Here is a 25,080-nt window from a genome sequence, read left to right as displayed (position 1 = left end):
AATTCAAAATTCCATCAAATTTCAAACAAGCAATGGAAGAATGCATTAAAATCCGAAGATACGAAGAATTTCTCACAGATAAGGATTTCGAGTCTCTTATTGAAGCTAAAAACGTTCCCGCTGTAAACAAACAACACTCTTCGCTTATTCTATTAATTAATTTTAATTATCATTATTTGCATTGCTAATTACTAATTATTAATATTTGGATTTCTTAATCTGAAAAGGTTTTGTGCGGATGCATCAAGAATTGGAGAGCTTTCTCTCTATGGAACCCGCGGAACGATGGTCTTAACTACTTGCAGGAACGGGTTGGATCGTGTGTGGTGGAGGCTATGGTATCTTCATCTGCACATGTCTTTTATGGTGATCTTGGAAGTCATCAGAGGGTAATTAGTAATTACAACACTATTTGCTTTTTCCTACGTGGATTATGGATATTTTGGATAAACAACTTAATTAAGTGCGTTTGTATAAGTGTTTATGTATAAGTTATTTTATGTATAAGTTATTTTTATAACAAAAGACAAAATAAAGTCAATGTTAGGTCCAAGTTTAAAAAAAAAAAAAGTCAATGTTAGGAGTCAATTTTTTTTCATAAGCTATAAGCTATACTGGAGAGCTTATGGAAATACGCCTAAATGAGCCTATGTACATGTCATAAGCTGTTTTCGTAGGAGCGATCAATATAATACCCTTTTGGTTTTGGATAAATCACGAGAATTAAGAAAATTGATTGTGATATTAAATTTGTTGACAATTAATGTTGTTTTTACAAGTTTATCCTTCATGAGAGAGAATTACAGATTGAAGAAAAATATGTAACATAATTAGGGGTATGATGGTAAAGAAATAATGAATAAAATTGAAAATTTGAAAGCGCTCTTGTAAAAAGGGGAAAGTAAAAAACTCGAGGGTTTTATATTTAGGGACAAAGGTAGTACTATATTAAATGAGATATGAGATTATGCGGTGGTGTTAAGTTAATCTTTTCGTTTTTCATTTCCTTGCATTGCAGGTTCCTTTGCCATTTTCTACCTTCATTGACTTGTGTAAGAAACGGATGCATATGCAAACTGAGCAACAACAACATCTAGATGGTGATCATTGTGTTGCCTCGCAAACGGATCACACACAACATGATTTTTCGTCCTTGGAAGATGTTCCTGATCAAATTTATTTAGCGCAGGTTCAAACTCCAATATGAAATAACCAATGCCAATTGATTTATATTGTTTTTGGCAATATTCCCAATTTCATTTTTTTGATTGTTATTTTGTTAATGTTGTTGAAGTTAACTCTATGCTGGCCCTACTCCATATGTGCTGCTAATTTGATAGTTTGGTGGTGTTATAGTTTTGAAACGATGTTAGTTGTTAACATGTTGAAATGGATTTTTGTTATTGTACTTTAGGTTTCAATCATGAACAATGACCGTCAGGAGAAGGTTCAGTTGGGAACCTTAATGGAAGACATCCAGACGGTTAGTCTATTTGTTCATGCTATTTTGTTTTGTAGTCTATAATAGTTCTTCACAGTATGTTGTTCTTCATAGTAGAGACTTTTATTTAATAAAATTTCTAATTTAATCATATTGCTCTCTGCAGCCTCCAATTTTGGGAGCAAAAGAACTATCTTCTATAAATTTGTGGATGAACAATGCACAATCTAGATCAAGTACTCACTATGATCCACACCAAAATCTTTTGTGCATAGTTTCTGGCCGCAAACAAGGTAACATATATGTCTTCCTCTTCTTGTCAGCAGTATGCTATCAGTTATGTAAATGCTTCTTGTCAGCAGTGTGCTATCAGTTATGTACGAAATTTCAGTAATTGAGTTGGTGAATTGATACTTTAATATATTTAATGTCTAAAGTAATGTGCTAGCAAATAGTATATGGTGGAGTTTTGGAACTCTATTGGTTTTATCCTGTTCATTTATTTTTTATGATTTTTGTAAAACTCTTTCCAGGTTTTCAGCTACTTTACACCCCTATTTTCCTTTTCTTTTTCTTTCTCAATCCTCGATCCCATTCTGTCCTTTAACTAAACCAAATTTTTTACAGTTGTTTTGTGGCCTCCTTCTGCTAGTCCCTCACTCTACCCGATGCCTATCTATGGGGAGGCTTCCAATCACAGGTATACTAAAAAAACAAAATTTTAGACAAAATGATGGGATGCACTAACTCAATGATTGTTAGGAGCCCTGTATATGCATTGTTGTAGGAAACATGGTGTATTACTAGCATGAGAACAATGCAGCTCTTACATGTCCAGCCCTCAACTCATGGCTCACCAGCATATATTTTTATATTCTAATGGCCACTTTTGTCTTTTTCCAATAAAATTCTTATATTCTAATGGCCACTTTTGTCTTTTTCCAATAAAATTCATTTGGCAGTTCGGTTGCTTTAGAAAACCCTGATTACTCAATTTATCCAAGGGCAGAATGCTCAATGGAGTTTGGACAAAAGGTTGTTCTCGAGGCAGGCGATGCACTTTTCATTCCTGAAGGCTGGTAAGGTCTAAAATTCATCACCGTCTGTGATAAGCCTTTCTCATTTTCTGGGTAGATTATTTTTTTCCATATTTGGTAGACATGGACAGGCTGGTAGGCACGGACAACTTGGGTGTCATACAAAAATAGCTTTACTTGTCTGATTATTGTCTGTTTATTCTGTGCGGCACATATATATATATATATATATATATATAGGATGTATATTATGCGAATGATAAAGATATATGAGAATATGAGACTGAATAATAGCCATTAGATTAAAATGAATGGTTGAGATTAAAACACTTTTTAATGTGTCTTTTCCACTCAATCACAAACCCTTCAACTTCTCTCTTCATTGTTCATTCCTTCGAAGAATCTTTCTCTCTCACGCCTTACCTCCGCAGCCGCCGATGGATACAACAATACACCAATGAATTCACCATCTTAGTTCTGGCCAACCTCCACTGACCCATAAACTTCCGACCGCCGTCTCAGTTCCGACCGCTGTCTTGCACACAAGTAAATCTTACGACATTGTTGCTGCAACCATTCAATTACATCAGTTAATATAAATCAATCACAAGGTTATTATAACATAAGACAATGTCAAGGTCTCGTTGCTGCCAAATCAAAAGAAGAACAATATTAAATTCAATTTGTATTAGCTATATATAAGCAATTCAACCATTTGAAAGTATCCCTTCACAAATTTCTTGTTGGTAACTAAAGAACAAAAGGGACAAGACACAGATCCACCATCATCATGTCCACCGTTAACGTAATCCTTCACAAACCATTTAATAAATTCCTCTTCTAAAGTTGTTTCAATTTATCAATTCATAGTTTTCTCAACTGGCTGCTGAAAGTTTCACATCGGAAGAAGGCAATCATGCTCAACAATCACATCTTCTAAGGTGGTGTGAATTAGATCTAATTTTTTACAATCCCTCAACAATCAGAAACGGCAACCAGGCTCTCAAGCCGACAACCGACGATGATGGAAGAAGGCGACTGGCCGGAACTACTAGTGGTGGAAGGAAAGGGAAGAACCGGTCGGGAATGGTAAGAGAGAAGTAAGATACGGAAGAAGGAAATGTTTGGTTGAATGTGACATCACTCACAATAATTACTTTAATCTCAACCATCCATTTTAATCTAATGGCTATTATTTCATTCTCATATTCTCATATATCTTTAGCATTCTCATAATATACATCCCCATATATATATATATATATATATATATATATATATATATATATATATATATATATATATATATAAGGAACTTTCATTGTTCACACCAAGTTTTGTTTTCTTCCATTGCTGACACACAAAATGTCATAAACAAACAACAGAAATGCATCTGAGAAAGAATTCATACATATTTGTTTGATGCTTTTGATGAAGGTGATCAATATATGCATTGGTTCATGCCCGTCAAATTGGAAACATAGACGTGCTTTGACTCTGCATTTGTTAACCACCTTAGCCATTTTCTTAAAAGTACAAGCTTACAAGCCTAAGGGTTCACTTTCGACAATTGCCAACGACTCTCACTTTGTTAGAGTATATAGTGTTAGAGCCAAGGTTGTTAGAACCGGACCGGTCATCGAACCGGCGAGCTCACCAGTTCAAGGTTCAATTGGTCGGACCGGGTTCAATCGGGGTCGAACCGTTTTTAATTAAATATATAAATAAAAATATATGAATAATTGCTCAATATTTCATAATTTCACACATTAAAAAGATAAAATATCACAAGTCAAAATAAAATAAAATTTATAATTCAAACCAAATGAAAAACAGATGAAAAACAAAAATCTTTCCTATTCCTACGACGTCGTTGTTTTGTTTCAGATTTTTTTTTTTTTTAAAAAGTTAAAACGACGTCATCTTGCCATGTTTTTTTTTTTTTTTAAAAAAAAAAACTGCAAAACCGCCCGGCTGGTTCGCCGGTTCGACCCCGGTTCACGCATTTTTTTGCCGGTCGGTTTCCTATCCGTTTTTTGCTCAAAACCGAACCGTTTTCATGACCGGTTCACGGTCCGACCGGTCCGGTCCGGTTTGATAACCTTGGGTAGAGCTAAGAAGCTTCTAGTTAGTTATTGTAATAAGTAGTTAGCTTTCTGTTTAGCCTAACTGAGTTAGTTACATCTGTAACAAACTCTAGATTCTTTCTACACTAGTCTGAGTCAGTTACATCTGTAACAAACTCTAGATTCTATCTACACTAGTTTGAGTTAGTTACATCTGTAACAAACTCTAGATTCTATCTACACTAGTATATAAAGTTAGAATCACATCATTGTAAAAACACATTTTCAATCAATGAATATTTTCTCTACATTCTCTGAATTCACCAGTTTTTATCATGGTATCTAAGAGCTTCTCTAACTGATCCATGGATTCCAATCTCTTCAACAATGGAGGGAGCTTTACGTCTGCGCAAAACAAGATCACAAACCTAATTTCTGTTAAGCTTGAAGACAAAAACTTCAAGCAATGGCGACAACAAGTTTCCGGAGTGATTCGCGCCTTCGATTTGCAGAAATACATCACCGATCCTTCAATTCCAGAGAAATTTCTTACTGATGAGGATCGCACAGCTGGAATCGTGAATCCTCTCCATCAAGATTGGGAAAAACACGATGCGTCGGTATGTACCTGGCTTTTATCCACCATTTCTGAATCACTTCTTGCGAAACTCGTTGATTACACGCACTCTTGGCAAGTTTAGGACGAGATTCAGCGTCATTTTCACACTCTTCTCATCACCAAAGCCAGACAACTCAGATCTGAATTGCGAACCCTAAGCAAAGGTGATCGCACGATTGAGGAATTCATCCAATGCGTTCGCGTAATCAACGAATCGCTGATTTCAATTGATGATCCTATTCCGCAGCGCAATCTCATCGAAATCATTCTTGATGCTCTTCCAGAAGATTACGATCCTGTTGTAGCTGCAATCAACAGTAAGTCCTTCGTTATATCCATTGATGAACTTGAATCGTTCTTACTGGCTCATGAGACGCGTCTTGTAAAGAACAAGAAAGCAAATCTTTAAGATGCAGCAACAATGAATCTCACTCAAACTGCATCACCACAACCTTCATCTCAAAATTCCTCCACATAAAACAGTACACAACACTCTGCTTCCTATCCTAACTTTCCATCTGGATCTAGTCATGTCAATGCACAGGAAAATCAAGGAAGTTTTGAGTATAATCGTGGTGGTGGAAGGTCTGGTAGGGGTGGAGGACGCTCTGGACGTGGTGGACGTGGAGGCAAGAGTGGTGTTACTTGTCAAATCTGTCACAAACCAAATCATGACGCTTCAATTTGCCACTATCGTCATTCTGGAGCTATGAATGGTTATCAATACAGAGCACCACAACCTCAATTTTATCCTCCTCTCTTCAATCCCTATGGCTATGGTGGAAACCCTAGATCTCAGCGTCCTCCTCAAGCTCTCCTTACTGGTGGAAGCTCAACCTTTAACAACCAATGGTGGTATCCAGACTCAGGAGCATCTCATCATGTCACACCAGATCCTTCCAATCTTTCAGATGTTGTGTCTCTTCATGGATCTGATCAAGTCCTCATGGGCAACGGGCAAGGTTTGGCTATTAACTCTATAGGTTCAATGTGTTTTACTTCTAAAACCAACCCTAATACCTCCCTTAACCTTACCAATCTCCTTTTAGTTCTCCATAACTAAGAATCTAATGAGTGTATCAAAATTTGCTCAAGATAATAATGTGTACTTTGAATTTCACCCTACTTTTTGTGTTGTCAAATCTCAGGCTTCTTCTGAAGTCCTTATGCATGGCACTCTTGGAGCTGATGGACTCTACAAGTTTGACTCACCTTTAGACATTTCTGCTTTCAATAAATCACTTTTGTTCTGAGTGTTGTTTAGGGAAAAGCCACAGAATTCATGCTCCAGCATCTAACACTACTTATAGTTCACCCCTTGAACTTGTTGTCTGTGACTTGCGGGGCCCAACCCCTGTCAAATCCTCTAGTGGTTTCACTTACTTTCTTACTTGTGTTGATGCCTTTTCTAGATTTGTTTGGGTCTATCATTTGAAACTAAAATCTGACACTCTTAGCAGATTTATCCAGTTTAAATCTATGGTTGAATTACAATTTAATTGCAAGATTAAACAAGTTCAAACCAATGGTGGTGGTGAATTCAGACCCCTTACCCAACACCTTGCTAATCTTGGCATCATCCACAGATTAACCTGCCCTCACACTCACCATCAAAATAGTTTAGTTGAGAGAAAACATAGGCATCTTGTTGAGACTGGCCTTACACTGTTATCCAAAGCCAGCATACCTATGAAATATTGGGACATGCCTTCATCACAGCTGCCTTTCTTATCAATAGACTCCCCATCCCTGTGCTTCAAAATAAATCACCATATTATGTCTTACTCAACAAACAACCTGATTACAAAGCCCTTAAAATATTTGGCTGTGCATGCTTTCCGTTTCTTAGACCTTATCACACAACTAAATTAGCCTTCAGGTCTCAAGAATGTGTTTTTCTAGGATATTCCTCCACATACAAAGGTTATAAGTGTCTTAGTTCTGATGGTCGCATTTATGTGTCCAAAGATGTCTTGTTTAATGAGCAGAGATTCCCTTATCCACATCTCTTTTCTTCTACCAAACCTATTACTACAACTGCCTCATCTACACCTTCTACCTCATCATCACAAGTACCAATTCCTATACCTATCCAGACCCATATACCTGCTCCAGCCCACACACCTACCCCAACCTATACCTGATTCTTCACCATCTACACCACCATCAGAACATCAATCTTATAATGATGTTTCACTGCAAACATCACCATTCACACCCTTATCTTCTTATAACTCTAACAACAGTCCCCCCATTCAAAGGTCCAATGCTTCTCAACACATTTTTTCACCCACTTCAGTGTCACCATCCATATCTCCTCCTCCTCCTCCTCCTTTACCTACCAAACAGAAATTAAACAGTCATTCTATGCTAACAAAATCCAAAACCAAGGCCAACCCCACCCATCTGCTAACACATATTGAACCTACTACTGTTAAACAGGCATTCCAGTCCACCCATTGGATTTCAGCCATGAAAGAAGAGTATGAAGCACTCTTGAGAAACAACACTTGGCAACTAGTTCCCTCTCCTTCTCACAAACAACCTATCGGGTGCAAATGGGTGTTTAGAGTCAAGGAAAATCCAGATGGTACTATACAAAAATACAAGGCACGGCTAGTTGCCAAAGGTTTTCATCAAAGAGCAGGGACAGATTTTACTGAAACTTTCTCTCCAGTGGTTAAGCCTGTAACTGTCAGAACTGTTTAGACTATAGCAGTAACAAACAAGTGGCCTATTCAACAAATAAATGTTAATAATGCTTTCCTAAATGGAGTTTTGGAAGAGGAAGTATATATGCGTCAGCCACCAGGCTTTGAAGTTCAAGAGAAAGGTTTAGTATGCAAACTCAACAAGGCCCTGTATGGTTTAAAACAGGCACCAAGGGCCTGGTTTGACAGACTTAAAGCTGCACTGGTTGCTTATGGATTTAAGGCAAGCAAATGTGACCCCAGTTTGTTCATCATGACCTCTGCTACTTTGCAAATGTTGGTTCTGGTGTATGTTGATGATATAATCATCACTGGCAACTCCCTCTCTCATATACAGCAGCTTATCTCTAAACTTAATGCAGAATTTGCTCTCAAGCAGTTAGGCTCTCTTGACTATTTTCTAGGCATTGAGGTGTTTCACTTACCACATGGTGGTCTTCTTCTCTCTCAAGCCAAATACATTAGAGATTTGTTAGCACGAGCAAATATGGAAACTGCAAATGGGATGACAACTCCTATGGCATCAAGTTTAAAACTGTCTAAGGTTGGTTCAGCACCAGTTGAAGATCCTACATTATTCAGATCCATAGTTGGAGCACTACAGTATGCTACATTAACTAGGCCTGAAATTTCATACTCTGTCAACAAAGTATGTCAATTTCTTGCTAACCCGCTTGAAGACCATTGGAAAGCTGTAAAGAGGATACTTAGATATCTTAGTGGCACTACTAATCATGGTCTTTTTTCCTACAAGCTGCTCCTACAAATCAACCCTTATCTCTGATTGGCTTTTGTGATGCTGACTGGGCTTCTGACCCAGATGATAGGAGATCTACTTCAGGAGCTTGCATATATGTTGGACCTAATCTTGTTTCATGGTGGTCAAAGAAACAAACTTTGGTGGCACATTCCAGTGCAGAAGCAGAATATAGAAGCCTTGCTAATCTGTACGCTGAAATACTGTGGCTTCAATCTCTCTTGACTGAATTGAGTTGCAGATTCTATACTCCCAAGATCCTATGTGACAACTTGAGCACTGTCTCTCTAGCTCACAACCCTACTCTGCATCACAGAACTAAGCACATGGAGCTTGATATATTCTTTGTTCGAGAAAAAGTTCTCAACAAAAGTCTGGTTGTGTCTCATGTGCCAGCCCAGGATTGGGCAGACATTCTTACTAAGCCATTGTCTGCTGCAAAGTTCAGTCCCCTTCGTGCCAAACTTAGAGTGTTCGACAAGGAAAGCTTGGCAAAGACACCATCAGATTCAGCAAGGGAATGTTAGAATATATAGTGTTAGAGCTGAGAAGCTTCTAGTTAGTTATTGTAATAAGTAGTTAGCTTTCTGTTTAGCCTAACTGAGTTAGTTACATCTGTAACAAACTCTAGATTCTATCTACACTAGTTTGAGTTAGTTACATCTGTAACAAACTCTAGATTCTATCTACACTAGTATATAAAGTTAGAATCACATCATTGTAAAAACACATTTTCAATCAATGAATATTTTCTCTACATTCTCTGAATTCATCAGTTTCTATCACACTTGTTCAATTTCACTTCTATATCTTTGCATTACGTCATCTTTTCCTTGACTCCAGGATCAAGATCCTTATCATTTATTAATTGGTTATTCATTTGAAAATGCATTGTTCAAGCACTTAGCTAAAAGTAATTGTGCCATGAGAGTAAAACCTTTTTTTCAATAGGCAAATGTTAGTTGTTAATTTGTTAGGGGATGGGGAATTGGCTAGCAGAAAATATCAAACCATGGACCTCCTTCTTAATACTCTTTCAGCATCCCAACTCATACCACTGGGCTATGCCTTTGAGGACCATGATAGTGTAAATGTTTCTTGAAGGATGAATTTTTATAACACATCCTAAATACAATATGATTGTTTTTTGTAACTTTTGTTGCTTGAACCTATATGTTTAGTGCATTAGGCTTATTGTATGTTTGGGTTGGGTCTAACTCGACCTTACTAGCCGGTTTCTAAGGTAAGATGCCTCCCACTTATAAACACATTTTTAGGCAATATTACATCCAATGTGGGATTCTCATCACACCTTCTTAGGCTCAGACCTGGGCATCTGCGTCTTACCTGAGTAGATCGATAACGTGTGACCCAATGAATCTTGGATAGGCACTTATACCATCTTATAATTTGGGTTAGATCTTACTCAACGCTACAAAATGTGTGAGATGCCTCTTACTTATAAACACTTTTTCCGGCCATATTACATCCAGCGTGGGACTCTCAACAACTTCATTTTTCATTGTATGCCACCCAACCGTGTTTTGTAGTAATGTCTATATTTGGTGTTTGAAATGCATTGGGCATATTTCCCTTAGTTTGTATATCCATTAGAAAATCTATGTTTCTTTTACACGGTATAAACTTCTCAGTTGTCTTGGTCTTGTTCTCTACATGTCATTACTTCATTAATGTTTTATGTTGTAGGTTCCATCAAGTAGATAGTAATGATTTGACTATTGCTATTAACTTTTGGTGGCGATCCAACACTATGTCTTGCATGTTGGAACATATGGATGCTTATTATTTACGCAGAATATTGAGAAGGTATTGGTGATGATGTAGTTCTCTGTTTAATTTTGTCATCGAGTATTATGTGATGAACCGACTTTTGAATGTTATTGTTTTTCTTTTCAATTATCATTTACCTGTTGATCCAATGGACGCATTTGAAGATTGATTGACAAAGAGATGGTATGTGCTTATTTTGTAGTTATCCTTTACTGAAGAAAAGATTATTGAAACCTACAATATTATTTTTTCATTTGTCTTTTTGATGGGGTTGGAGAATGGATGCAGCCGAAAACTGATATTTTACTCTTTTTTTTTTTTGGTACAAACTGATATTTTACTTTTAGGGTATTGTATCAGCTTACTTGTGAATGCATCTACACATATGTGTGTGCGGCTGTTCGCCTGAATCTATGCCTATATATAATGGGGATACTAACTTTTGGTTACTTTTTTTCTTTTGATTTTATCCTTTATTTGAACTATTTTATTTATAATTTTATCATTTTTTATCCAATCAAATAATTGAGTTTTCTATACATCTATATAAAGGGAATACTAATTTTTTGGCGTAACCCTGTTTTATTCCAATTTTACTCTTCATTGAAACTATTTTATTTGCATTTGCCTTTCTTTATCCAATCGAAGAAAAAAAAGAAAATGAAAAATTGAAAAAAACGGATAGACGGTGCACGCTAGTATAAACAATTTCCTTTTTCAAAATTCTTCAGATGTATATCTTCTTTAAGTGATATTCTTTTCCATTCTTTTTTCGTGTGGAGTTTCACTTGGCAGTATAAATTATAAAGTTTACAGATTAATTGTTAGAATTTCGGTTTTCAGAAAATTTTCATTGCTAATGGTTGATGAAGTAGGAAGTGTAGAATTCGTAGTTCTGTGTGTCTAAATTATAGACCAAACCACCTGTATTTTGAGCATAAGTCTTTTGAGCATCTGTTTATTTATCTCTTAAATTTTGTTCCTGAGTGTGGAGAGCGAATTAGTTTTCTGTCTATATTCTTGTAGCCTATCAAAGATCGTCGAGTTAAATTGATTTCTTTTTTCCTTTCTTTTCATAAATTAGTGGTTTTTGTAATGGGTTTGTGACATATTTTTTCAATATAGGACAGGACCAGCAACTGCTCAAGTTGGGGACGGGAAGAAATAAAATGTGTGCAATCAAGCTACCTAATCATAAACAAACAAGTAAGTTAATTAGAAGATGGCTTTGATATAGTTATGTTCTATGATTTTCTCCATACAAGAAAACTAGAATTCCAGCTTATCGTTTTCCCAGTGACGGTCTAACCGATCTTGATAATCTGGTTACCAGATCATGCTGATGAAAATTGCAGTCAGATGTTGAAAGGAATAGATTTAAAGGAGAAAAGACTTAACGAGGGGAACACCTTGATTGAATTAGAATCTGATGCAGTCCAGGTGCTTCATGAACTTATGTCCTTGGTTCACAACAGTGTCAGCGCCAGCCAGGATCAGCAATCACCGTCGACTTCTATAAATGATTATGAGCTTATACACAATGGTAAATGTGAGAAAATAGTGAATGCTTACTTGAAAGATGATCCCGTTGCTAAAATTCTCTGGGACGTTGAACCACAAACTCTCCAAAATGTTTTTCTTGCTATGGCGGTGAGTTTGCATTACCTACTTTCTTTTAATGTCTGAAAAGTTCGGTCTACTTTACGCACTTTCGTACTTTGAATTGTAGTGTGGGTGTTTTAGTTATCAATTATGATTAGACAAAGTTAATTTTGACACAAGGCAGTTGTACTTGATTTTATCAATCGAATTCTTCCTTGCAAGTAGACAAATACATCTTGTTTTATTTTTCTCATTCTCTCAGGAATCATTTCACGTGATTCTCTTTCGGTGATAATATCATTCCTACTTCAAAGAGAACTACTTGGAAAAGCCTCCATAAAGTGAGTAGATCATATGTAGGATAGTCTAATTATTAGAGGCAGAGGGAGACCAATGAAAATTATTGGTTCAACCATCGAGAAGGATTTAGATTTGAATGGTTTGTCATTAGACATGATTTGTAGTAGGACATTGCGAAATTATTTGATACATTAGAGTATGGCTGAATCCAACCAGTGGGAAAATGTGTTCGCTAGAAGGGAACTGCTTTTATTTCACGTGTCCTTTATTTTTCGGTGGAAGTGATTGGGATTTTTGTTTGTCGTATAAAGATGATGTTTGAGAGGGGGGGGGGGGTCACTGTGGCACTTCTTTCAATTTTATATATCAATCTATGCTCTATAAATTTTCTGAATATCAATGAGACATAGGCTACTACTACTTCTTTAACTCAAAATAACATACTAATCTTCCTTGTATTTAATCATAAACCCTAGCTATTTGTTTTATATTTCAAGTTTCAAACATGTTGGACTATTTACTGTTTTCAGAACAACTTCCCAAGAACTTTAGAGGCTCTTGTTCTGCATGTACTATCACCAGTTGGGGCTGAAGTTCTTACTCGGAAATTTGATGAGATGGATGAACAAACTCTCGAGGAAGATCGGTACTTTCTAATATGTACTATCTTCATAAGTATTTCATGTGATTGGTTGTCAAGATGATAACATCCTATTATTTTTTCCGCCTTTTTAATCACAGGAATAGATTCTACGAGGTTTTCTACAGTGTGTTTGATGACCAATCTGCAGCAATGAATTCTATTCTAAAAGGGAAGGAGCTATTCACACAACAGGTAATTGAGTAGCTGTGTTCTAGCTTTATCTTTTGGAATTCGTTGTTCCCAATTTACCCTTCCGTTATCTGTAATTAGAGTCACATGAAGGGAGTTAAGTTTTGACCCTTGAATCTCCAACCTATTAATCCAAAACCTTTCTGACTTTCACTCAAGTAATACAAGCACTCAAAGTTAGTCAGTCCAAAAGACAAGTATTCTAATGATGCAACATACGAAAGCAACAAGAATTTTTTGATGGAATGACAGATCCTTAGAAACAAAGTTTTCTAATATACACCGAAACAGTTTACCGATGTATGATAAGACAGTAAAAATCAATTCAGTATTATGCATATTTAAAACTAGTTCACTGAAATTAATACCATGTCAAAATGTGTTTGCTTAATTTCTAAAACAAGGTTTGAGCTAAACCATAGTAGTTAATCCCGGACCGCGGAGCGGCCAGCCCCAAAACTGGGATAGCGGCATCCCGGGGCCGGGATGCCGGCATGCCGCTATTTTTTTATTTATTTATAAATTACATAAATAATACTATAAACATACAATTAATGTAAAATTAAACAAAAATCTCAAAATCCATAAAACATTCATAAATTAAAAATTCAAAACACAAATCTCAGGTCTACGACACCTTCTTCAACATAAAGTAACTAAAAATTACTCACAAAAGTCAAGCAAAATAAATAAGCAAAAGTCAAGTCTCCAACACCTAGGGTCCGTTTGGCCCAGCTTTTTTTAGAGCTTATGCAATATAAACTAGGCTTTATGCTATTTTTTAAGTTCACACTAGTGAAAATTGTAATTTTATAAGCTATTTTATCATAAAATACCTTGACAAACTTAAAATAAGATATAAAAATTGCATAAGCTGTTTGCATAAGCTCTAAAAAAAGCTGGGCCAAACGAGCCCTTAGATTAATAAAGTAACTAAAAATTAAAACTCAAGTTCATCATCAAAGTTTGGATCGTGAGAGTGATAGAAGAGAGTACGATGGCGTGAGAGAAAGAATGAATTGCGGATAGGGTTTAGTTAGGAGTAAGTAACAATTTTAAAGGTAAAAAACCAATTCTACCCTTACTAAAATGAGTGAGATTTCAAAAATGCCCTTTAAAACCCATGAAAACAAAATCTCAGTCCTAACCCGGGATGGCAACCCGGGACCCACTCCGCTCCGGTCCACTGGGAACCTGCTGAGATCGCGCCGAGAAGCTTAGCTGCGCCGCTCCATCCCGTCCCGGCAGAGCTCCGCTCCGCGCCGCTCCACCGTGATTGACTACCATGAGCTAAACTGAGCTTTCTGGATTAGTAGCAATAAATATTCTTGAGAAGACCAGTTTCCAATTTGTGATGAAATGACAATTTGTACTAACAAAAGGGCAAATTTACTAAACTAACCTTAAAGTAGAGCAAGGAAGAGAGAAATGCACACAAAATTTATATTGGTTTCACCCACAAGTTTTGAACTATGTCGAAATCCCGCACACAGTTGGATTTTCCACTATGTAACTAACAAGCTTATTGACAGACTTCCCAAGCTTCACCTTGAAGCATTCTTTGTTCTGGACAACCTATCCATGAAATACCTTACAATGTTCTTTATTCTAGATAGTAGCCTCTCTAGGCTACACAGTAACACCTCTCAGGCAACACTAACCAACCTAACAGCTTGGGGTAAAACTAAAATATTGTACAAAGACGGGATTTTCGTGTTTTACAGCTGACGCGCAACACTTGGAGGGGATACTGACGGATCTGGATCCTCTGCTACCCTTTCATGTGTCTATCTTTCTCTCTTTTTTTTCTTGTCATCATCACCTCTTCATTTTTAATTTTTTGTTTCTCCCTCCTTACACACACAAAATCACACAGCTGCAGTGCTGTGGCAGCAGGTTATCCAAGTCCGGTACACATTGCGTCAAGAGCTAATGGACAAGTCATATTTTTTAGAAACATCTCAAGAAGCAGTGTACAACAACATAGTGAAGAGATCAAAATAACATTAAAACAATATGATAGCATTTGACCAGTAGTTGATTGTTGGAGCTGCAGTGGAAATTTGGCTTATAATAATGATATGAAACATAACTCTCACTAAAGTTGAACAAGAAAATAATGTAGTCTGAACAATAAATTGTATGAAGTAACGAAGAAATATAAATGTCTAAAGAAGAAAGATTAATTTATTATAAGATAAAATTGATCACTTTGTTACACTCTGTATTTCTGCTGTTATTACCGACAAACCTAGACTTAGATTTATATAGTAAACTACATACTCTAAACTGAGTGAACCACATTACACACAAATATAAACCTTTGTTCTTTCTATTATTACTCTTCATTTTTACCGAAGTAATTTCAAGCTTTCCATATTTAGCTTTTACTAAATATTCTCACAATTCTCCACCTCGTTCATAATTTGAAATATTCAAAGTTTGGAAGAATATGGAATAATACTTAGCAAGTTCAAGCAATGTTGGAACTTGCTACCTGACACAACCTTGGTTAACATGTCTGCAGAATTCTAATTAGTGTGTACCTTCGTAAGAGAAATACGACCTTCCTCTACGATATTCCATACAAAATGATACCTTATGTCGATATGCTTGGTGCGAGCATGATGAACCTGATTCTTAGCCAAGTGAATCGCACTTTGACTTTCGCAACTCAGATCCACATATTCTTGCTTAATCCCCAAATCATTTAGAAGACCCCTCAGCCACAATGCTTCCTTCGTTCCTTTTGTTATGGCCATGTACTCAGCCTTCGTAGTAGATAATGTCACGACTCACCGTAGCTTGTAACATCGATCGCCAACTAATTGGAGCACCATTTATTTTAAATACATAACCAGTAGTTGATCGTCGTCTATCTAGATCACCAGCATAATCAGAATCAACAAAGTTGTTTAACTGATATGTATCTCCACCAAAGCACAAACATGTGTCAGTGGTACCCTTTAAGTACGTTAAAACCCATTTCACTGCTTCCCAACATTCCTTTGCTCTTTGCTGGATTCGCCATGAATCTACCGACAACACTAATCGCTTGTGAAATATTTGGACGTATACACACCATGGCGTACATTAAACTGCCAACTACACTAGCGTAAGGAACACATACCATGTATGTATTATTTTTTGCTGTAGTGGCATATTGTTTACTAGAGAGCTTAAAATGTGGAGCCAATGGAGTCACCACTGACTTAGCATGTTTCATCCCAAACCTTTCAATAACATTCAATTTAGCCCTTTTGACTCAAGAACAATTTTCAGTTTGATCTTTCTCTTCTAATATCCATACCCAGTATTTTCTTGGCAACTCCCAAGTGTTTTGTCTCAAACTCCTTACCAAGTTGAGTATTTAACCTATCTATCTCCACTTTTCTCTTCGATGCAATAAGCATGTCATCCACATACAATAGAAGATAAATATAATCAGCTACATGAAGCTTACGAATGTATATACAACAATTATAATCACTTCTAGAGAAACCTTGCTTTAACATTAATGAGTAAAATTGCATGTACCATTGACGAGGAGATTTCTTCAATCCATAAAGTGATTTTGTCAAGCGACATACCTGACTCTTTTTACTCTCAACCTTGTATCCCTCAGATTGATACATATAGATTTCCTCATCCAAATCACAGTGTAAGAAGGTTGTCTTCACATCAAGATGTTTTAGCTCAAGGTCACCTTGAGCAACAAGACTTAATAGCACCTGAATAGAAGTATGTTTTACCATGGGAGAAAATATCTGTTGTAATCAACCCTTTCTTTCTGTGCAAATCCCTTGGCAACTAGTCTAGCCTTATACTCTCGGACTTGTTAGGATCCTCCTTTCTTTTGTACACCCACATACAACCAATAACAGTCTTTCCCACTAGCAACGAGACCGCCTCCCATGTCTTGTTCTTATGAAGAGATTACATCTCTTCCACCATAGCAACCAACCAACTCTTTCTATCTTTGTCTTTGATAGTTTCTTTTTTTCCAATTAAAACTCCTATTACAAGGTCGGCGGATAATTATCTCAGGATAGTACTTTTTCCAAACTATAATAATAATAATAATAATAATAATAATAATAATGGAACAACAGGAATACCTTCTTTGTAAATGAATGAGAATACAAAAATGATTATTACAATCTCACCAACACAATCATGGTTAAACTCTTCTGATTTTTCTCTCAAAAGGATTTTACTCTGATGATTGTAGAAATGAAACAAAGGAAGATTTTATGCATGCAATAAATAGGTGGTTGTAATATAAGAAATTTTTCTTTTTCTCATTTTGCTAAAAGTTCTCCCGTACATTAATTTCATTTACTATTTGTTATTGATGAACTTTTTGCAAGTATACAAAAGTCGACAAGTAGTATTTTAAGATTATCGTTTCCTCAGGGATTGTATTAAACTCGGATCGCGGTAATTGTATTAAGAACACTATTTTTAAACATTTTGATTGGGGAAAGTTTCGGAAAGTCTTTCGATTCTTGTTTCAAAAAGGTTTTCAAGCGGTTGAGAGTTTGTCGGATCAAAGTATTTCGCATGCAACGCGTGAACTTATGCACAATTGAATCAGTTAACTCACTCAATGATGAATCGATAGCAATTGGATTCAATCTCTTGCAATCCAATACTCTCAATCAATCACAAATCCCTAATCTCTTAGGTGATTTGTGATTCATTGAGGCTTTTAACACAGAATTCATAAGTCATAATCAATTAGTGTTTAATCTCTTGAACAACAATCAATTACTCAAACTTCTTAAATCCATAACCAAATCCTATTCTCATAGAAATTCAATTACTAACAACATTTATGTGATAAGCTACAAAACATAAAAGCCTTACAAGCAAAGAAGTTTGAATTGAGTTAATTACACCGATTACAAAGGTTCAAAGATCACTCGAACGCATGCTCCATACTCTTCACCTCGAACTCTCAACCAAGAAGCTTAATGTGCCATCATCTTCTTGCGCATCATCATGCTCCTGCGTCGTTCTTGCATGATCTTCATGATTCTCAGCTAAGAAAAGTGGAAAGAATTGCGAGATTGAGTGCAAATATCAATTTTAGATCCAAAAAGTCGAACCCCTGCATTGGAAACTCTGTTTCTATTTATAATTTTACAAACCTGCGCCATGCGCATGCCCTTGCGCCCTGGCGCAAAGAGGCAGTTACAGCTGCGCAGTGGCGCAGCTTCCAGTTCTGGGTTCATTTTCCAGATGTTCATCTTGCGCCATGCGCAGCTCCTCTGCGCCATGGCGCAGCTTACAGGGTTTAACAACTTCTTTAACAAGCTTAAATTGCGCCATGCACAGATCTTCTGCGCCATGGCACAGAACCCAGTGAAGTTCTCCAACAAATGCATCCTTAAATGCGCCATGCGCAGCCCTGTGGCGCCATGGTGCAGCTTACAGAGAACTTGAGCTTCCAATTGTGCTCAATTGCGCCATGCGCAACACTCAACCTTCGATTCGGCTCCTTTTTCACTCATTATGATCAACTTCTTTACATTATTACCTAAAAATTGCCTTAAATATGCTCAGATAACATGTCATGATGAATCATGATGAGGATTCATCAGTTATAATGTTTACTCCTTTACTATTTGTTATAGTGGTTACTCCTTTTCCTCTTTAGAGGAGAGAATGAGTAAACACTATAACAAATAGTAAATGAAATTAAAGTACGGGAGAACTTTTTGTAAACTGGTGGAAAGAAAAAGAGAAAAATTCTCCTTATATTGTAGCCACCTATTTGTTGCATGCATTGACTATAAAATCTTCCTTTATTTCATTTCTATAATCATCAGAGTGTTAGTGAAAATGTAATAATCATTTTTGTAATCTCATTCATTTATAAAGAAGATATTCTTGTTGTTCTATTGGTATTATAGTGTGGGAAAAGTACAATCCTGGGATAATCAACCGTTGACCTTGTATTAGGAATTTGAATTGATATTTTTTCCAATAAGAGGTTCTTCATGCTTGCACTAAGAATATCGACGTAATGTATGTTGTAGAGGAAGGTCATACTTCTCTTACGAAGGTACACACCGATGATGTTGGCAAAAGTAAATTGAATTGCCTTAATGCAGTTAAAATAATAATTAATACTTTTTGTAACTCATAAGCTCGCTAGAGCTTTCTCTTTATAATTTTTTTTTTTTTAATTTTCTGATGAGTATCATTACAAGTAATAATAACTATTTATACTAATGAGTAATTGCATATTTTTAGCCTTGGTAATTAAAGTCCATCCAATATTCAAGGCTTCCCTTGAAACTAGTTTAAGATTTAATTTACATCTCTTCCTTGCTCCATTAGCTCAAACTGACGTTTTAATCATTGTAACCTCGTTCGTTTAACTGGGTCAGCACCTTCATATGTTTTAAGTAAAATTTCCCAAACCTCCTTAGCTGTTTTGGCACGGAAAATTTTCTCAAAAACAAATAGCTCCACAAATTGACATATAAAAAACAAAGCTTTTTCGTTGAGTTGACGATCTTTCTCAACCTGTTTTTCATCAGCTTTTCCTTCATAATTTATCCATACCCATTGGTTGCTAACCGAATAAGATAAAGGAAAAGCCGATGAGAAACAAATTGAGAAAGATCGTCAACTCAACGAAAAAGCTTTGTTTTTGATATGTCAATTTGTGTAGTTATCTGTTTTCGAGAAAATTTTCCATGCCAAAACAGCTAAGGAGGCTTGAGAAGTTTTACTTAAAACATAGGAAGGTGCTGACCTAGTTAAACGAACAAGGTTGCAAGGATTAAAACGTCAGTTTGAACTAATGGAGCAAGGAAGAGATGTGAATTAAATCTTAAACTAGTTTCGAGGGAAGCCTTGAATATTGGATGAATTTTAACTACCAATGATAAAAATATGCAATTACTCATTAGTATAAATAGTTGTTATTACTTGTAATGATACTCATCAGAAAAAAAAAATTTATAAAGAGAAAGCTCCAACGAGCTTGTGACTTACAAAAAGTATTAATTGTTATTTTAACTTCATTAAGGCAAATCAATTTATTTTTGCCTACGATGAGAATTTTGCGGACATGTTAACCAAAGTTGTGTCATGTAGCAAGTTCTAACATTGCTTGAACTTGTTATTATTCCATATTCGTCCAAAATTTGAATATTTCAAATTATGAACTAGGTTGAGAATTGTGGGAATATTTAGTAAAAGCTAAATATGGAAAGATTGAAAGTGAAATGCAACATTACTTGGGTAAAAATAAGGAGTAATAATAGGAAGAATAGAAGCTTATATTTGTGTGTAATGTAGTTCACTTAATTTATAGCAGCATGCAACTTACTATATAAATCTTGTGTCAAAAAAAAAAACAAACTTACTATATAAATCTAAGAATAGATTTGTCAGTAATAACAACAATAATACAGAGTGTAACAAAGTGATTAGTTTTATCCTTCAAAAAAACAAAGTGATTAGTTTTATCTTATAATAAATTAATATTGTTTTTTAGACATTTATATTTCTTCATACAATTTATTATTATTTTCTTGTTCAACTTTAGTGAGAGTTGTGTTTCATATCATTATTAGAAGTCAAATTTCCGCTGCAGCCCCAACAAGTTGGGCAAGGTCTTTTTATCGAAGTAATGTGCAAGACTCATTTTATAGTGTTTAACAGCTTCAGACAGCTCCTCTTATTCATTAAAAGACAATTGTGGGTCATGCTAGTACTCTTTTGTTTTTCTTTTTGCCTGGTTTTGTATTCAAACTTTGTTTCAGCATTCTGATATTGTCTTCTGATTTGGTTTTTTGAATTTTCTGAACTCTAATTCTTGTCAGATTTGAAGTTCTCATTATGATTTCCATCTTTAAGACAATCAGTCTTCCGATGCTATGTTTTCTGATAATTAATGGTGAAAATTAGTATTTCGATGCATCCTTCACTTTAAGATTTCATCCACCGAGTTTCAGATGTATTTGCTCTGATATACTATATCTTCTGACTGTTGAAGATTTTCTGATGAAATATTTTCAATTTTCTCTGATGCTATGTTTTCTAATGATGTATTTGCTCTTTACTTAGTAAAATGAACTCCCTTTGTTTGTTTTAAATGCTAAAAACCCATAATAAAATGCTCAACCAAAAACAAGTAAGCTGAACCAAGGTTGAAATAGAGAGGATAGATTGTATTGAATTTGCTTGCAATGGAGCAAAGCTCCTCACAAGAAAATAGAGTCGACATGGAAGAAAATGTAAAACAACTGGACTGCTCTCCCTGTGGAGAAAACAACCTTTTTCAAGGCAAAGCCTTTCCGTTACTATCCAATTCTTTTCCTCTCCCCCCACAGACCCCTACCTTTCCACCATCTGGAAATGATGTCCATCCCATTCTCTTGTTACTGTTGTTATGCCTTCATTCTCTGCATATTCTTGTAGGCCCACTCTTTGTGGCCTATTGCTCTCCTCGTTCTGAGCTTATACGATAATCCCAACCTTGCTCCCCCTTAGTTTCCTTCTATGATAAACTTTGTTATAATGGGTCTATCATGAAATGCGATTTAAGAGATCAAATTTTCCATATGCTTTGGAATACTAGACCATACCATTTGTGATGTCTTTTTAATAATTTATTTTAGACCCGTTCTTTTGTATAAACATTATATTATATTAATGTATTATGTATTATTTGTTAGTTTATTATATGATAGAACTATTAGATCGTTGCAATCGGGGGATAGAATTATGGCATACTCCCTCCGGACTCGATTATAAGTAAAAACACAGACATTTATTAAGGATAGTAGTTAAGTGCATATGATTTTCTTGATTTCATGTAAAAATAATGAATACATATTTACTATCTTAACCCTAATTATAATGGTGATCTCCTCACAATATTAAGTAATTAATTGAAGAGTATTTTTGGAATAGTAACATTAAATATGGATAGATTAGTCGACTTTGAGTCCAATGAACAATTTTTTTTTTGTTGCATATAATTGAGTCCAGACTAATATCATGGAATGGATGAACTAGTGCTCTGAAAAACACTAGTTGGCCATATTCTCATCCCCTGGGAAGCTATTCTCATTTCATTTTCGACTACTGCCCCTTATTTATAGTCATGAAAAATAAATGGTCATCAGAATTCAGAAAGAGGTTGAAATCACTTTTGCCATCTGTGCTATAACTATTTGGAAATAATTGCATTATTTGAACCTTAATGTGTTTCATGTACTATTTACAATCCTCCAGTATTCTTGCTTCTTTAACTTATTTTCTAGCATTTGGCACATTTTCACATCCATCAATATATATTTTTTGGTAATAATCCATCAATATTATTTTATGCATGGCCTTAACATTGGTGGCATTCTATGTATTGTGTGTCTGTCATTTTCAATTAGGATTCAAATTCATTATGATTTTCTGACCAAACTGTTTTTTATTTCTCAGTATCAATTGATGTAGACAATTTTGACTGACTTGTTTCATTTTATTTTTTTTGCATTTATTTTCGATTTGCTAAATATATGATGGCATCTTTTCTTTTTTATTGTCTCTATCCTCATCATTGTTTCAGTGCATGAGTCTCTCTGGCATTGGTTGCCCTGCATGTGCATTGAGACTTTAGTTTCACTTTCATATGAAAGAGAATATGCAGTTGGGTTATTAGATTCTCGTAGTTTAGACAAAAAGATAGTCATTTAAATGTTAAGCATGTTAATTAAACTAATCAAAGCTAATTTTATTAGATGTTAAACTACTTGAGGAAATGTGCACACTTTTGAAGTGCAATGAAAATATTTATTCTCTATTAATTTCTTACATTTTCATGTATGTTTCAGGCATTTAAGAATGTATTGGACAAATTTGTGGGAGTGAATCTAGAAAGCTCAAAGTCAGGGGTCAGATGAGATGCTTATGGATGAATTGACCTACCAAGGTACCTATGAAGAATAAATTGATGCATATTTGAAACTAACGTTTTTCTTCGTTGGATCTGTACTTTTATTTGTCAGTTTACAGTTCAAATTGATGCACATTTGAACAGTGTTCAATGTTGTATAGATGGTATCAGTTGTACGTGCCCTAGTACCTATATGATTACAAAAATGCTAAATATAGCGAAGGAATTATCACGAAAGAATCACGACAGTGTAATTAATTATTCACACCACTACCTGCTGAATTCCGCTAAATCTGAAACTATATGAAAGCCACAGTTCTTTCTCTTCTACTCATATAAATACACTTCGCGAAATTTCAAGAATTAATGTTTCGCTGGATATAGCACTCCTCATATGATTAATACACTGAATCAAATTGTACTGTGTTGATTCTTTAACCCCACCATTTAATATTCCTTAAATAAAGGAATTCCAAATCAGAAATAGCTAAACTAGTTCACAATACCAAAACAATGTTTCTGTGTTTAATTTTACGTTTAACATTGAGCGGTGAACGATTATATGCATGAAAGAATGCGTTCTTGAATTGAAACAAGGACCGCATCAGAGAATCGCTCAAGATTATATGCACGTCTTGTGCCTTGATTAGTTGGTGTTAATTTTACTTGTTAAAAAAAAACCAGTCTCCACTCTCCCCCATTGCGTGCAAATCTGATGGTACTGTAGATACTTTTATCTTGTTATCATGTCATTAATATCTGCATCCTGCTGCTTGTTTTCTCATTGTATATATCGAAATGTTGTACTCGAAATTCTGGTTGACTTTTGTTGCATTTGTCTTGAATTTTAGATGTGAAAGAAATTTGGCAGCTTGTGAAACAGAATATTGGTGCCTAAATTAAGACTCCCAAGATTCTACTAGTACTTTGTTTATCACAATCATGCCAGGAATTTAACTTAGGATACCTTATAAAGATTAATTTTCACAAGTGGGTAGCAAAGAATATCAAAGTAGTATAACTGTCCTATTCAGGTAGTGGACGGTGTTGTGAGGATTTGCAGCTGAAGGAAAAAGTGTAGCAATAGGTAGGAAAAGAAAGTTTAGGCAATTATTAGCATTGGAGATGAGATTCCCTGGTGGAAGATGACATACAAGTATGTTGACAGGGAGAGAGAGAGAGACAGAAAGAGAGAGATTGAGAGAGAGAGAGAGAGAGAGAGAGAGAGAGAGAGAATAGAAGAGGCTTTTAGTTTGTCTCCTTTTGCATCAGAGGGATATTTAAAAGAGGCAGTCTCTTTGAGTGGAGGCAAATGGGATGTATTGTACCTTAACACTGCTGCAATTTGTAAATATACTTTTCAAAAGCTTGGATATACCATAACACCCAAAACCTGACACTTCCTCCTTTGGTTAATCCCCATGCTCTTTTCCTTCTACCGAGTTGCGAGTTTAGTGACAAAAAACTTTTCTTCATTCCTTTTGTTAGCTTGTGCTGAGTTTGGAAGCACAGTTTTTAATGAAAACCTTGTTAATTTTCAACAGTTAAATATATTTCTTTGGCTTTTATAAGCCACTTTCTATTGACTTCGCATAGCATTCCATTTTGAGGTGATTTTCAATGGCTATAGAAATGGTTTACCAGTGCGCGTGCATATATATACACTTTGAATTTCGCTTCATGTTATGTGATGAACAATGACTAAATTATTAGTTATATGTATCAATTGATTAGCAAATCTCCAATATATGAATGATTGAGCAAGATTAACTAAGGCGTAGACAACAAAAGTGCAAATAGCATATAAGATCTGGATTGGATGCAATCAACATGCAGTTAGCAAGATTGATTGAGATTAGATGGTTCAAATTTTAGATTGAAAATATATATATTTTAACAAATTTAAATTGTATTAAAATCTTAGCCGTCCACTCAAAATTAGACGACTACAATTTGTTGACTGCAACTTGGCTGCACAATAGTGACTGCACTGAATCAATTTTCCATA

General features: G+C 35.5%; 1 protein-coding gene across 1 annotated transcript; it reads left to right on the top strand.

The window, feature by feature from the left end:
* On the top strand, nucleotides 1-24,654 carry LOC123924744. The gene is made up of 15 exons (XM_045977712.1): nucleotides 1-122; nucleotides 228-389; nucleotides 1,019-1,189; nucleotides 1,415-1,483; nucleotides 1,608-1,734; nucleotides 2,069-2,141; nucleotides 2,404-2,520; nucleotides 10,339-10,458; nucleotides 10,587-10,605; nucleotides 11,553-11,628; nucleotides 11,756-12,072; nucleotides 12,855-12,970; nucleotides 13,066-13,159; nucleotides 23,011-23,108; nucleotides 23,924-24,654. The coding sequence occupies exons 1-14, from the start codon at nucleotides 33-35 to the stop codon at nucleotides 23,077-23,079; spliced, it is 1,620 nt and encodes a 539-aa protein (XP_045833668.1). The 5' UTR covers nucleotides 1-32; the 3' UTR covers nucleotides 23,080-23,108; nucleotides 23,924-24,654.
* The last annotated feature ends 426 nt before the right edge of the window (nucleotides 24,655-25,080 follow it).

This window comes from Trifolium pratense, linkage group LG1, assembly GCF_020283565.1.
Source record: "Trifolium pratense cultivar HEN17-A07 linkage group LG1, ARS_RC_1.1, whole genome shotgun sequence".
NCBI classification, from domain to species: domain Eukaryota; kingdom Viridiplantae; phylum Streptophyta; class Magnoliopsida; order Fabales; family Fabaceae; genus Trifolium; species Trifolium pratense.
The sequence above is the reverse complement of the archived record's forward strand: the minus strand, read 5'-3'. Positions and strand labels throughout refer to the sequence as shown.